This window comes from Bemisia tabaci, chromosome 9 (genome assembly GCF_918797505.1).
Source record: "Bemisia tabaci chromosome 9, PGI_BMITA_v3".
Classification (NCBI taxonomy): domain Eukaryota; kingdom Metazoa; phylum Arthropoda; class Insecta; order Hemiptera; family Aleyrodidae; genus Bemisia; species Bemisia tabaci.
In genome coordinates, this window is record NC_092801.1 from 8,843,268 (window position 1) to 8,859,094 (window position 15,827).

The 15,827-nt window shown below is 37.9% G+C and overlaps 1 protein-coding gene across 2 annotated transcripts in view; it reads right to left on the reverse strand.

The window, feature by feature from the left end:
- LOC109031757 (uncharacterized) overlaps window positions 1–15,827 on the reverse strand; it is a 28,916-nt gene that overhangs the window by 7,974 nt on the left and 5,115 nt on the right. Inside the window, exons 4-10 of one of the 2 annotated variants that reach the window (XM_019043491.2) lie at window positions 15,029–15,344; window positions 12,993–13,403; window positions 12,289–12,477; window positions 11,294–11,420; window positions 9,888–10,136; window positions 7,222–7,333; window positions 5,107–5,356 (exon numbers count right to left, since the gene is read on the reverse strand). In XM_019043491.2, the coding sequence (XP_018899036.2) occupies window positions 5,134–5,356; window positions 7,222–7,333; window positions 9,888–10,136; window positions 11,294–11,420; window positions 12,289–12,477; window positions 12,993–13,403; window positions 15,029–15,344 (1,627 nt within the window). In that variant the 3' untranslated portion in view covers window positions 5,107–5,133. Of the gene's footprint in view, window positions 1–4,611; window positions 5,357–7,221; window positions 7,334–9,887; window positions 10,137–11,293; window positions 11,421–12,288; window positions 12,478–12,992; window positions 13,404–15,028; window positions 15,345–15,827 lie in introns of those variants that run through there. The other variant, XM_019043489.2, reaches the window with a different exon arrangement.

The following is a 15,827-nucleotide window of genomic DNA, read 5'->3' on the forward strand; positions in this document are numbered from 1 at the left end:
TATTATAAGTATAATTTCTTTTTATTGTTGACTCAACAAAATGGTGACCCTGACGTGATCAAATATAATAAAATACAATTGAAAAAAAGTTATTGACAAGGTTATGTGTAAAAAATTCCTATCATCATATGAAATTGTTCAGTGCAGTTAGCGTGCGCTTCCACTCAATAATTTCATTGATTATGGGTTGCAAGTTCATGTAGTTAGCGTGTGCTTCCATGACTTGCAAAAGTGACCTTTTGAGGATTTAAAACCTTTGCAGTTAGCGTGCGCTTCCAAAGGGTTAAATCCTAACCTTAAATTCTATTATCCTTGCAGTTGGCGTGCGCCTCCAAGGTAAAATACTACAGTCCTATTTATAACTGGAGATAATACCATGCAGTTAGCGTGCGCTTCCATGGTTTAAATCCTGATGGAACATTGTGCTCCAAAGGGACAGTGGCAATTTATGCCTATTAAATTTGGTAGGTAGCGTTTCGCTCCCCAAATCATGCAGACTCTACTTGCATTAAAAAAAAAAAAAAAAAAAGATGTAATGGCCACATCGCTTAAACATTGCGGAGGACGCTCCATAAGACAATGTATTTCAATTTTCCTGAACAACAGTTGTTTTAGGCTGTGTTGCCATTCCACACAAAGTTCAGGTTGCAGAAGAAATTAAGCTATGGAAGAAGATGAGGGAAATTTGAGGTTGGCAAGCCTTGATAGCACTAAACGACAGCTGGAACTTCAATTACAATGTTTCAAGCATGTTTTGGAGCAAGACTCAATAGATGTAGACGCTTTGAAAACCAGATTTGAATCCTCAAAAGGAATTCTAACTCAATACCTACGGGTATTTCAAGAATTAACAACAAAAAATCCAGCGGCATACCCGATTGATACTGTTTTAACATTTGAAAAACAATATTACGAAATTTTGGCTCAAGCAAACGCCTTTATAAATTCAGTGGATCCTAGATCTAATATGCCAGGTACTAGTTTGGAAAATCAATCTGTCGCAAGTCCATTCCCGGTAACTGACCAGTATATGATGAAATCATACTTAAAACCACCTAAAATTCCAACTTTTGATAGTAAAAAGAGTGAATGGCCTGCATTCATACAAATGTTTAACTCCTTAGTGCATAATAATACTGCTTTGTCAAATATCTTGAAGTTTCATTACTTAAAAATATTTAAGTTGTTGTCATATCCACTTTTAAGATTTAATTTTACTCTATTGGTTACTTAAAATTCCCCTTGAATTGGATGGACCGGAAGAGCTCAGTGCTCGCAGCAAACCTTTGCCACCTACACCAGTCAGGCTGGGCTATATGGATGTAAAGACAAGTACATTGTGAGACCTTTGTACACTCATTCTTAGTGATTTTTTAGATTATGACATTAGTGTAATTCCTTCACGGTTACTCGACTAATTTTTATCTATCTCATTTTATCTTTCGGAGTTTTGAGACTCATTTAAGTTGTTGTCATATCCACTTTTAAGATTTAATTTTACTCTATTGGTTACTTAAAATTCCCCTTGAATTGGATGGAGCGGAAGAGCTCAGTGCTCGCAGCAAACCTTTGCCACCTACACCACCTTTTTTGTCCATGTGATCCATTTGCCTCTTTAAAGACAGACTTTCATAGATTACAACACTTTGAAAATTTAGGCACGTATGTAAAACCTCAAGAAATTGAGCTTGGAGAACGATCGGTACGGAAAAAAATTAAAAATAAAGTGCGAGTCACATCTATACCCGTGAAAGCTCAGTATATTTCACCAAAAGTATTCTTTAAGAAATTTTTTGATCAGTCGGATGTTCTCCAGAAAACACTTGATTTTGAGGGCAGAATGCTGGCAGAAAATTCTGTTTTGTCAAATTTTCTACAAGGTAAACAGTGGCAAGAGTTTTTAAAAGCTGATAAAAATAAAGGGAAAAAATTTCTTCCTTTCTTCCTCTATATGGATGAATTGGAAACAGGAAACGCTCTAGGGTCACATTCAGGAGTTCACAAGTTGGGTTGTGTTTACATATATATGCCATGCATTCCACCAGAATTTCGTTCCACTTTGAAATGTATCTTTTTATGTATGTTATTCCATGCTAACGACAGAAAGCAGTTTGGAAATGAAAAGTTGATCAAAAACTTAATTGAGGATTTTAACAGTTTATCAAAAGAGGGTGTTTTTTTTGAAAATGAAGCTTACTCCGGGAAAATTTACTTCCAGCTTGTCATGCTTACAGGGGACAATTTGGGCATTCACCAAATAACCGGGTTTATTAAAAAAAAAGTGTTTTAAAATAACCGGGGGATGATTAAAAACAAGTTTTTTTCTTCTCTAATCTCCAGGCTTATTCTTTATTTTTTGATAATGGAAATCAATTTAATTTACATTTTAAACTTTCTTTTGACTTTTTTTTTTCCGTACATTTTTCAGGTGAGAAAATGTCTGAACGGGAAAAGGAAACTGCGATAGCGGAATGCATTGGCATCTTAACTTCCACGCTTCAAGAAACGCAAAATTCGATACTACAGCTTGTGGAACTTGTCCAACCTGGATCTACAATGCTAAGTGCCCAGCCTGGGCCTGTAATGCATAGTGCCCAGCCTGGACCTGCAATGCATAGTGCTCAGCCCAGCCCAGCCCATCTCAGGCTGTTTTTCATTTTTTATTTTTCCACTGCAACCCAAATTCACTGCCTAGATTTGACTCGGCATTCTGAATTTTATTCCCTTTTTCTCAGTCTTTTTTCAGAAATGTATTTATTTATATAAAATTTGTTTGGTCTTTCGGACTTGCATACTAACTACTAAAACTGTACCCATTTTCTTTATTGTGTATTTTCCTTACCCACCCAAAATTAATTGTACATCGTCCAAATCTTTGGAATTTCGATCTGTATTTCTGTACTTTACTTTCGACTTTGTTTTTACTTTTTCCTACTAACTTATTTTTGGTCATTCCACTTTTATAAAATTAATATTCATTAACTCTTTTACAGTGTTGGTTTTGGAGGTCATTACAAGGTTATATGCATTTCTGAAAACAGTAATAATATTAAAATTAATTTTCTAACCTTTTCCTATTGATTCAGATTGCTTAATCAATACATTATTCTAAATCTGTTTACCATTTCAGCCCCCAATTCTTCCAAAAACGTAATCAGAGAATGGGACATCAAACTGGCAACTATGGCGACAATCTTCGACCTCCCTTCTATAAATGGGGCTTTCGAAGTCGGCATAGCCATAGGTGTCCATCCTGCTTTACCCAACAATCATAAGTTGCCAATACTGGAGAATGTAAACTTGTCGAGAGCCGCAGGATTCGCTGCAGCAAGGGCTAATTTCACGTTCAGTAGCAACCCTCCAGAAATCAGAAACTTGTACACAAGTGCTGCAACTGGCATTGTGCTGTATGGTTTGGCTGAAACTGTAGGAGGAAGACCCGATGGCGATTGGATCCCGAAAGCACAGCCTGACCCTACAATAATTGAAGCTGCACCACCTGAGGCTCTGACCCCTTATGCAATTGTTAAGGCCTTGTCTATTGTGATAGCTACCAAAGCCAACATGTATATAATGAACCATCATACGGGGCAGGGGCCGCTCCAGGGCTATGCCAAAAAGGTAGCGTTAGTTCAATATCCAACGGTGCACGAAAACGATAATGCAGTTGTCTCTGCCATTCATACAGTAGGCCATTGGGCGAGCACAACAGTCTTTTGATTGGTCAAAGCTCATTTTGATTTTACTCTGAATACATTTTGTTTGTAAACGCTTATCACATTTTTTACAGTTTCTTTTAGTAAATTTGCTGACTCTTTTTTGAAAATGTTATAAAAATTGACAGTTTGAAAACTGCATGGATCAGAAATTTAAGTTTTTTGGAGTCTCAAGTTGATAAATACAATTTGAGGAAAACGTTGAAATATTGGTCATTTTAAATTAAACTAGTGTTAAAGTATACCCCTTAGAACAGTCAAAATTATCATCGCAATGCTACTTACTGAGCAAGGTCACTCGATGATAATGATTCAACAATCAAGGCGCAGGTGAAGTAGAGGTGGGAACTGGAGAGTGAGGGTGGCAATTTTAAAGTGACTTTAGCACCAAAAAATCAATTACATCGAATTGATTTTTCAAGTGCGATTTAAAATCAGAATCGATTTTTTAAACCTCGATCTTCAATAATCAGTCTCTCTACTGTCAGAGTTCAGGTGATCTTTTAGACAGCATTTAGGAACTGTAAAAATTAGAGGTGATCATGGAAAAAATACAACTTAGAGCTGTGACAGCCGAGCCAACAGTTGGTTAAGAGTTGCCAAAAAATATCGACCTGAGAACTGAGCATTTGACATCACTCGTTTAACCCTTCCATTACCATGAACACGGATGCATTCGAAGTTCCGCTAAATCATCCCCTTCCTCCCTTCCTGCAATAATTCTGCTTTTGCTCAACAACCTTTACTTAGGTGGATTCACATCTCTGACTAACACTATCTGCCGAGAAGAAACTGAACAACAACTTCAGGACTTCCCAACAGAGTTCCTTTGGATTTGTTCCTGCGAAAACTGATTCTAGTTGTGAGGCGTGTGCATGCAGACTCTAGCCTGGTATTGAAAGGTTTAATGTATAGACTTTATTTTATATTCATCTAGACAAAATATCAATTACAATTAGCTTTGAAAGCGACAGAATCCTAATGGAGATGTTGCATGTGTAAGGGATTTGCGATTCAACCGTTGATTCTTCTGTAAAAGTTTTTTGGCCTCAACTTGAGAGCTTTTTTTGAGCTTCGGAGTTGATTTCAGAGAAAACCAGTGGCACCATTGTGTTTCTCGCGAACTTTTACAAATGAATCGAGAGTCAAATCGCAAACTCCTAACACATGCAACGTAACGTCTCCATACTTGACTCTATTCTGATCTAATGCATTCTCTGGACTCACAGTCATTTTCTTGATTATGTTCTTCTTAGAAGCATTTACTAACATTCCTCACTTAATAACTCGGATGCTGATTGTTTTGCCTGATTCAGACGACAGTTCATAACATCAAGTATTCTAAGTCAATGCAGAGTATTCTTCAAAAAATATTTTCACAGCATCTTACCTTGGCTAGTCTATTGAACACTTAAAGTCACAGGAGAGCCATAGCTTCGTAGTCTTCGGTTTTGTTGCGAAGCAGTTGCATGAGGTACGGGATTTTCTCGTGTTCCAACAGCGAATCCCACTTGCTAAGAAAAACTGGCACAACTGCAATACCCATCGCTTCCAGTGTGCGTATGTACAGGGCTTTCTCACCACTCATCACTTGTCCGTTGAAAGAGCACAGCGACGGTTTGATTGCTAGGACACCAACTCTGAATAGAAATAAACATTCATAAATAGAAGGAGAAATATTTGAAGAGTATCAAGGTCGAAAGGATTTGCTAGAAGATAGACAAATTATGATCAAATTGACTAGAATCTCTGTTTCTCAAAAATTTTTGCTCAGCTCCTTCACTCATGCTGCCTTTGATTTCTTTTGGTATAGAAGGCTTCAACAGGGTGTCTACCATAATAGGCTGGCCAAAAATCAGTACTTTTATGCAGTGAAACCTCGCTAAGTCGGTTTTCATCGGGACCGAGGAAATTTACCTAGTTAAGCGGGTTACCGACTTACGCGGACTGCCACTTTTCCTGCCGCGCTTTTTCAAATTTCGCGCCCTTAATTGGACAAACGCAAACGTGCGTGTAGAGCGACTCATAGGAGTGTTTTGGAGAGCCATTTGATCGAAGAAAATGGTACTAAATGGTAAAATTTCATGAAATGCACTTGAAATTGCGTGTTGAAAGTGTCAGGGCATCATGAAGTCATCGGGTTAATCGTATGTTGGGGTGCCGCGGCACCCCATCGCGTATCATCCCCCGCGCACCCCACGCGGCATGCCGCGCGGTGATGCGCCGCGGCCACCCGCTATGGTGGGTCGTTGCACTGAAAATGCAACGTACCAATACTCGCTAAAATCCCCGAAAAACTCTGCGGAAGATTCCTGGGGGGAGCGGGGAAGGGCAATGCAAGATGGTAGGGGGAGAGGGGCCGGTGCCGACTGGACCTGTCAACTCATCGATGCGTGAAATTGCTTAATTATGCATGCGTGTTTTCACACGCGCGATAAGATAACACGCGGTATCAGATATCCTATTCTCTACTGTTCTCATCTTTCGTGTTGTTATCGAGTGTTTTTGATTCCTTATCTCTCTATTTCCGATGTCGTTTCTCGCATTGCGCTGCGCTCTCTCGGAGATTCGCTCACCCTTCGTGGCGTAACTTGACCCGACCCGCACCGCGCACGGGTACCTACGCTTGATCACGGGTGACGATCGAAGAAAAAAAGGTCGAGATGGAAAAATTTCACCGAGTTAAGCGGGTTCAGAATCTGACCAAACCGAGATACCGAGACTTATTTAGCATTGTGTTATATGGGTGATAAACGGGACCGGGCGATTCTACCGACTAAAGCGGGTTACCGGCTTATCCGGAAACCGACTTAGCGAGGTTTTACTGTAGTGCTTTTTCAGTACTTTCCAAAGAAATTCAGTACCCCCTCAATAGAAAAATTCAGTACTTTTTCAGTACCTTCATTCGACGAAATTCTAAAAATTTGAATTTCTCGCTCAAAAATGAAAAAAATTCTGGACCTCCTTGCGGAATTTCCGCACTTTTTCAGTACTTCCGGACCGCCCTTAAAAAATCGGTACTATTTCCGGACTTGTAGACACCCTCCTTTAAGTGAAAAATTCAACAACCAAAGAATTAGCTCTCTTTCTCTTGCTGGCCCAATGTTGAAACTTTTGTCAGCACAAGACATCAGAAACCTACGGTGTGATCCTACAGTTTTGCACCAACCATGGAACCCTTAAAGTCCTTGCCCCTTGCCAGGGTGGTTCCTTTAAAATTTTAGGGGTTCCCCTAGTCCTTTCCTTTGACCTGGGAGCAACTCACAAAATTTGAAGTCTCTATTTCAATTTGTTCAATAGTTACAGCGATGTTGCCTCCGTAGACATTCTAGTAATAACATCATTGAGGGCATGATGCTCTGTTATAATGGGTATGTGCCAATTACGATTTTATTTAAAATGATGGCATAATCTCTTTCAATACCGCTGGTGGAAACGCATTGATAATTCAACGAGTAAAAACTTACAATAACACAGCTTTATTTAAAAATCGAGTTTTACTTACATTAAGCTTTCAGATGGGACTGAGATATCTTGTAGATAAGTTAATTTATGTTTGCTAGAATTAGAAGGAACTGCTGTAGGGTAACCGCCCTTTCTCATGATTATGACATGATCTGTAAGTTAAGAGAAATTGATTTGATAAAATTAAAAACAAATAGCTTTCTATAGAAATGGACCATTGGATAGGGTACGCAATTTAGGCAATTCTATGTGTTTAATGGACAAGATCTACCACCACATTACTCTGCCTCACGGTTTCAGCCTTTGAGCAGCAATAATTGGACTACGTTTCGCAATTAGGAACTACAATTTCCTGCTCATCACAAAAAACACTCGTACGCATAGTAAAACTAATGGTGCATACATCATTCCCAAACTGAGTCAGACATCGTAGTTCCAAATTGCAAAATGCAGTCCAATTGGACTAGATGTTGCAACTCGGAACTATAATTTCTGACATTACTGTAAAAACACTAATGTGCATAGCGAAACCAATGGTACATACGATGTTTCTAAATTGAGCCAGAAATTGTAGTTCTTAATTGCAAATGTAGTCCAATTATCATTATGTACAAGGAAACGCAAGAAACTGATCTATAACATGTAGTAGCATTGATACTGAGTACAATGACATCAAATTTCAAAATTAAAACTTTCAAAATTCAACTCATGAGTTAGAAAACAAAGGTTTCTGCCTACATTATTTCACACTTTCACCAAGTATGACCAAATCATGATGAACTCTGTAAAATATAGTCTTCCAATGAGCAAAATATAATTGAGTTGAGGAAATTCAGCTGAGGTTGACTCAAAGACAGCGCTCGTCAATACCCCTCCTTTCACACTATCTACTGCATGAAACAAAATTTCACAAGAAATATTGTTGTTTGAAAGAATTATTCTACTTACTCAGTATTGTTTATATCTCAACAGATACTCCTACAGTATCAATAAAAACCTGATATTCTGCAGTATTGCTGAAACCAATTGACAAGTACAGCAGACTGTTTTGAATCTTTGATCAAAACGGTAACTAACATGTACCAACTAGAATAGTAGTTCTCTTAATTTATAAAGTGACTTGGAAGTCCTGAAATTGAGACATTCTTTGTAGAAACGACTTGTAAAGAAATTTTAAGTTTCGAGAGAAAAGATGATGAAGTGTTCAAAAGCATATATTTTTGGAGCCACCACACTACTTTTAAAAATCTAAAGCTTTTTAGGAAGAGCAAACTATTCCGAATGATAGTGCAAAATTTCACAGGGCTGGTGCATGAGAAGCGGGCTCATGGCAGTAAAATGTCTTTCGATTTGTATGTCATTTCTTCAGAGATCTATTAATTCTCATACTTACATTCTGATTAAAATGAAATATTCGGAATCTTTTGAAGGGGAAGAGGAAAAATTCAAATTGGTCTCAGTTTACCTTATGTTCGTCGGGAAAAAGACAAGAAAAATTAATCCTGGTCAAGATCCTCACTGCCTAAGACACTAATCGATCAAAGAAATGATCGTGGCAGCATAGCACACCGCTACCACCATCTCTGCGCTGCACAATCAAGTTCCTACACCGCGCGGCAGAGATATGCCTCATATTGCCTGACTCATGTGTAATTACACTCATAAACCATATATATTCTTGAAAACAAGATCATAGCGCTTCCAAATCTGCAATCTTCAGAATAAGTACATGTACCGGTATACATCTATTCTACAAGGAATGTCTCAATTTCTAAACAAAAGTAATTGTCTTCCAGAATTTTTAATGAGGTGCTCTTGAAAATTTAGAGGACAGCAGAAAATACAAAGAAAAAAAAAATGTTGGGTCTTCATCAAGAAATTTGAGCTTTGGGGAAAGTGTTTTACTTCCACTTTCCTGTGCGTTGCTGGCCAAAGTCCAAAACCATGTACCTCTATTGCGGTGTTTCAGAAGTTACGCTCCTACTTTATTTTTTTGAAGAGAAGCAAACCCACTTAACAGCTTGAAATTCTTACAGGATATTCTGTTGACAGAGAAGAAAAATCAAAGCCGTTTCCAAGACATTTCACAGACTAGTTTTGCAGAGTTTCAAATTTTCTGCTCCTACTTTATTTTTTTGAGGGAAGACAAGCCGAGTTTACAGCTGAAAATTCTTACAAAACATTCCTTTGAAGAGAAGTAAAATCAAAGCAGATTTCAGGGCTTTTTTTTTTATCGCGGATCAGGGTGGATCGCAGTGGAACGCACTGGATCGGAATCCTGAGCGATCCAAGTGTTCCAAGTGATAAAAAAATCCAAACTTGGAATTTGGTTCGATTTGTTATTGTTTTGATTTTTTGAGGACGGCAACTTCCTCACATTAGGTTAGGATCACAGTGGATCGCGAGCTCGCCCCACCTCGGAAGAGCAATCCAGCATTCCACCCTGATCCACCTGGAACGCTTGGATCACGCTGAGGAACGGAATAAAAAAATACTGATGTTCATCGCGATCCACCGCGTTCCACTGCGATCCGCATAAAAAAAAGCCCTTTCCAGAAATTGCTCCGACTAGTGTTCCAAAGAAACAACAAAGTATGACAGGAAGTCGTAATAATGCCGTTGACAGAGATACGTGGCTTCGCACTTTGACCATCGTTGAGTACCTCAACGTTACAATGGGTTTCAGTAAGGCTTGACTAAACTTACCGATAAAGTGAAGATGCTGCGTAAGGACATTATTGTGGATGTATTCTTGACCACCCAATCCTTTGGCTAATGCTGGCAGCAGAGGTGGGAGGGGTTCTACACTAGATTGTAAATCAGCAAGCACAGAGGCAGATGCTTTTTCAAAAATGGGTTTTGGGAGGGACCAATCGAGATTGCCAGGATAGAGTAAATGGACGGCTTGATGGAGGTCAATGAGAGTCTGATATGATTTTTTTGTTCTATTATCCGCTGAAAAAAAAGGAACAAAATTAGTTGACTTGAGATACATTTACAAGTCCTTACCAAACAGCCATGCTGAGAAAAAAGAAATATAAGCTAGATATACACTTCCTATCTCGACAGTGTACAGAAAAATTAGTTCTGCAGTAAGTAAAAGGCAGAATTTCTTTAGCCCAACAGTTGCTGCATGTACTAACGTTTTCATAATTTTCAGGGTGTCAACTGGTACGCTATCATTCAAATTCCTTGCTTTTTCAGAACCTTTTCATTGCTTTTTTCTGACTTTTCCGAAAATTCCTTTTCTGGCTATTCTCAAAAATTATTGCTTTGCTCTTACCTTTTCCTTACCTCACATGCATTTTAACTGCATTCGAATTGGGTGGGTGGAATGATGAAATGACAAAGGAATAAACCGAAAAACACGAGGAATCAAACTGGGATGTTGATAAATGGATTATGTTGGGAAATCACATACCCTTAAGGCTACTTTCCATGGTTTGTCACAAAAATCTCGTCTTTTTATACCTTTTCACCAAAAGTCCGTACCGATCTTCCAAAATCCAAGCTTTTTTGGTGTATCCGTACTTCTTCCTTAGAGTAGACATCCTGATTTTACTGCCAATATTTAGGATTTAATTGCCTACCTATGCTTCTAATTTGCACAGTTAAGTCCTGGATACTTATAAATCAAGGGCTGAAGTCGAAAATTGCGTTCATCACTTTTAAAGTCTTAGCTTAGGTTTCCTCTATTTAAAGGAGAACAAACTGACACCTTCTATTGAAATTTTCTGAAAAATGTCCTCACTTGTTCTATAAAATTCACGAAATTATAAGGGTTTGATTTCCTTGAAGAAAATAAAATATTATTCGAGATTCTTAAACAGTGTAATTGAGATTCACACTTTTCACATTTAGTCATCAAAATTTATCAGAACGCAAAAGCAAGTGGTAAGATTTTCTGACTAAACTAATACATGGTAAGAAGCTGGTGTAATGATGCTTCCTTCAGGAGCAGATGCTTAGAGTTGTAGATGCTTTTCAGAACACGGAAAGAATTTGTTCGTTTGAATTATTCTTCTCTTGAAATTTTCTGCTTCGCAAGTTCACATTTCAAAAAAAAAAATAAAAAAATAAAGAAAAAAAAAAACAATTAAAACTCCACTTACCTTCTTCTTTTGGACCGAAGATTTTTAGGACATTTTCATCTGCCGCTTTGAGATAAATTTCAGCAGGCCAGCAGTCTAATATCGCAAGATAAAGACAAATTTTTGGCCAATACAAAGTGTCATCATTCTGAAATAAAATTAAAATTGGAAGATGCTTAAGGCAGTAAACATTGATATTATAGATCTAACTCATTTTAAAGCAGGCATTTTAAAAATAGACGACTTAAGTAATCAAGAGAAAATACGTCCATGTAAAATTTCCTCCGTGATGAAAAAAGTAAGAGTTGAACTAAAATTTTGAGGTTCAAAAGATTTTTTTGTGTTACTTAAACCAAAGGAGAGTCTGAATTCACAAGCCTCACCATTAGCAAGCCGTTACACCGTGACATAAATTTTGAAAAATTTTGGTGGAAACCACAATACAATATCTTTTTCTGCTTATAAGGTATGCAACTTGAGTTTGGCAACTCAGCATTGCTGCTGTGCTGCTGAGGAGGTTTTTTTTAACGCTTGATTTTGCCAAAAGGTGTAGTTTATACAATGGGATAACAGAACAAATTCAAGAACATTTGAGCTACGATGAATTTCGTTCTTATTGCATAAGCCTCTCAGTGTCATTAGATAGTTTTTATGACTGTTTAAATTGAAATTGAATATCATTGATTTTAACGGGGGTGTGATTAAAATGGAAAATAGTAATGTCTTCTGGTTAAAACACATATTTTTAAGTAAATATTGTAACTTCTCATGTAAAGAAGGACAATAAATAGCAAATAAAAAAGGGGACATAATTAGAAATAGTTTTCGGGCAAAATTTGTTGTTTGAAACATCAAATCCATAGTAGAAAGCTAGTAAAGGTGATTTAACAACTTTTCCAGGTTTTCCCTGACCTTTTTCAGCTTTCCCGGTATTCCTTGCCTGTGGCATGTTCAAATGGATGGATCCTTTGATCAGCTTGAAAACAGATGGAACTTCCAGAATTTTATGAACTTACCAAGTGTTTCCTAAATTTATCAAGTACCATTGTTTCTATTGCATCCCAACTTTTGGGTTTGAGGTTACTATAGCGGCTAAGGCTATGGATTACTTTCATTTCGGCGCCTAAACCTGTATTCAAAAAAGCCTCAGCATTTTCTTCTATTTTACGGCACATGAAATCTGCCATGGAGGGTGATGAAAAATCCTGTGAATAGAAAAAGAAAAAAAAAAACTTGATAGAATTATAAAGGCATTTGCGAAAATTTGCAGTTCACTTTTTTTTTCCTGAACCATTGGTGAGAAAATATTCAACATTATGAGCATTTCCTTTACAAAATATTTGTTGATTGTCGTCTGGAAATGATTGTGAATGACTGTGTTGTACACAAAATGAAGATTACATTTTTCTTGTGAAAGGCACCCTAAACGACCAAAAAACTAAAAAAAAAAAAAAAAAAAATCTAGAGTTTTTTTAGGTTGACAACAGAAGACTCTTGAATAATCTTCAGAATAATACCCATGACACTATCTAGAAGAAAGTCGGAGAGACACAACCAAAGCAATCACCAGTGACGGCACAAGTTAATTCATCGATAAGAAATTGTCCCGAGACAGCAGTGACAAGTACACTAGTTAATGTAGGTGAATTGGTTAATGGTCTGGGGTCTATTGAAATGAATGTCTGAAGGATTAAAGAAACGTAGAAAAAGAAAATCTTACCACTTTGGTCAATTTAGTGAACAGTGTGATCGCAGTCTGCCAGAGGACTCTGGAAGATACATTCGGCATCTGCTTAATAAATTCGTCGATAAATATCGCATGTCGGTATGCCTCATGCTGCTCTGCTTTTTTGAGTACTCCGCTTAGAAGGCCAATAATCGCCGAAATATCAAACTCATGAGCAGACACAGCTGTAATATCCATGACTCGTAGCAGGAGAATAGCGTGCGCTTTTTGGTGCTCCGGCCATGCGCACAACGATCGCAGAATGGACGCGGCAACTTTCGGTGGAATATCTCTATCATAAGCAGATAAAAGAGAGACCAGAAAATTGAAGCATGACTTTGACACGGATTTGCTTGAAGCATATTGAAGACATTCTCGAAGATATTCTAGATTTGAGCTATCCATCTGCAATAAAAAAAGGATGTCAATCAAACGTCAGAGCTGGAATAGATTTTAAATAAAAAATGAAAGGATGAGAGGGAAATTTGACTTGATTAGGTTGTGTTATATACCTACATTGAGTACTTGAGGCATCTGCAAGTACATGATCATCTAAAATCCTTGGTTTTTCATTTCATTATCCGTACTTTTTCTGTGCTCCCCATTCCCATTGCCTGAAATCCTTTCTTCTTCATTGTCTTTTCTTCACTTTTTCCTTGCCTGAATCACATTCTGAACACCTATAAGGACATATTCTTATAGAATATGTGGAAGCTTGGATTCGGAAAGTGGAGAGTGGGATATCTGAAGGAAGGATATGAATGAGTCAGTTAAGTCATTTTTTTTAACTGTGTCATTCGAAAGTAGTAAGTGACCAAAGCTTACAGTTTTTTTCCTGGTTGTTTTTGATGATTGCAAACGGGAGAAAAGTTTATTTGAAAAAGCCAAAGGTAGGGTGGCCTAAAACGACGTTTGAACCGCGCGTGCTTGTAGGTTTTGAATGTAAATGTCACAATTAATATGGCGGCGGAACGCGTAGTGGAAGAACACACGGCGGGGTCGCGTTGGCAGTGTGTTTTTGTTGGTTAATTGGAGGTTATGTAGGTTACTTTGCTTGAGATTCATACCCATTGTTCTTAATTCTCTAAGCTTTTCAATCAGAATGCAATACAGATTTATGCAGGATGTGAAACATTCACACAGAATTTCCTTAATCTCAAACGAAAAATCGTGATGTCAACAACGGCAGCGTGGCGGTAGTAAGCAGGTTGGTTTCGTCGCCGCCATCTTCCCGTCTATGACGCATAGATTCAAAGATTCACGGCGGTCGGTTCAAACATGTTTTTGAGTACCCCTAAGAACGAAGCATTATATCTCCATGGAGACAATTTTTCGTGAAATTTCAAAGTGCGCATCGTTCTTCTTGTACAGAAAACTGTAAGATTCGACTAATAGCAGGCAAATCCCTCCCCAGCTTAACTGACTCATTATGCGGATTCTAACTAAGATTTTGCATGAACATTGTAATATAAATAATGCATACAAATTTCATACTTTTGAGCCTTTTTTTTGAGTTTATCTCCAACTTCCACACTAGTCCGTGATTTAAAATCCTTGCTTTTTAAGCGTATATGTACATTTTTCACACGTAGGCACCCTGTTATTTTCACACAGCAGTAAGAACCACGATGGCCTGATGGAGTCACACTTCAGAGTGCTGAATGAAGGAGGGCAGAGGATTTGACTTGACCAATCACATCACTCCATTTCATCTTAATCATGTCTTGTCCAGCTAAAAAACTCAAAATTTTAACCATCCACCTGCTACACAAATCTTTCAAGTTCAGGGTAATTCTCTTCATAAAATAGTATGATATAAATAAAAAGAACAAGAGAAGTTACTCTTCATACATCATTTTAACAAACAACTGCTTGTTTTGTTTGTAATTTAAAAAAATAGCTTAGAATGAGTTTATTCTCTGAGGGTAGGCTGACACTTAAAATTTGGAGTGATACTTCAAGTAGTTAAACACTATCACTAGGGGGAATAATGCATGAACCAGAAAAAAATTAAAACTCAGTGAATTTACCTCTCTTTCAACTTTCACTTCGAACACAATGGGCAAGGCGATTTGAAGGGCATCGACCAGCGGACATTTATCTTGATGACTTAGTAAAAAGTCAATGTACACGATTTCCTGAATTGATAGGTGATTCACTTGCTTTGAGATTAGATTCAGGAGCACTTGCATGATGCGCGTGTTTGCAGGAACTCTAAAGTACGACAAACATTTGAGCCAATTGATCTGATCGCTCAGCTCCATCAACCTGAGGTGACTTACGCTGGCATTGCACAGATTTTTAAACTCGGTCTGTTGTACAATTTCTTCTTTGGACAAGGATGTTCTGAAACACATAAAATAAAGGTTCAGAGTTTCTTTTTCTTTCTAGAACTTTTCTTTGCTTGATCCCCTAGACTTTTTTCTATTTTTGGACAAGAGGATGGATCTCATTATTTTATAAGAAATAAAAAGCTGCAATCAGCTAAGCACGATTCTGTGACAGGGCGCAAAGACCCATTTTCCATTCAAATGGCTCTGCAGTCTATGCCAGGGGTGCAGAAACTTCCAAGGGTTCCCTAATTTTAAGTTTTCGCAGAATTTTGCGTGACACATAAAGTAACGCAGTCCACAGTTGGGTTCCCTCAAATCAGCACGGTCAACAGTTTGGTTCCCCCAAAACAGCGTGCTTGACAGTTAGGTTCCCTGGAAGCAGCGCACTCAACAGTCAAGCTCCCTCTAAACCCTAAAAAAAGAGGTTCCCCAATTTTTTCGTCCTGACATAGGTTCCCGTTCCTCCCATTTCACACGAACGGCATGCTAATGGCAG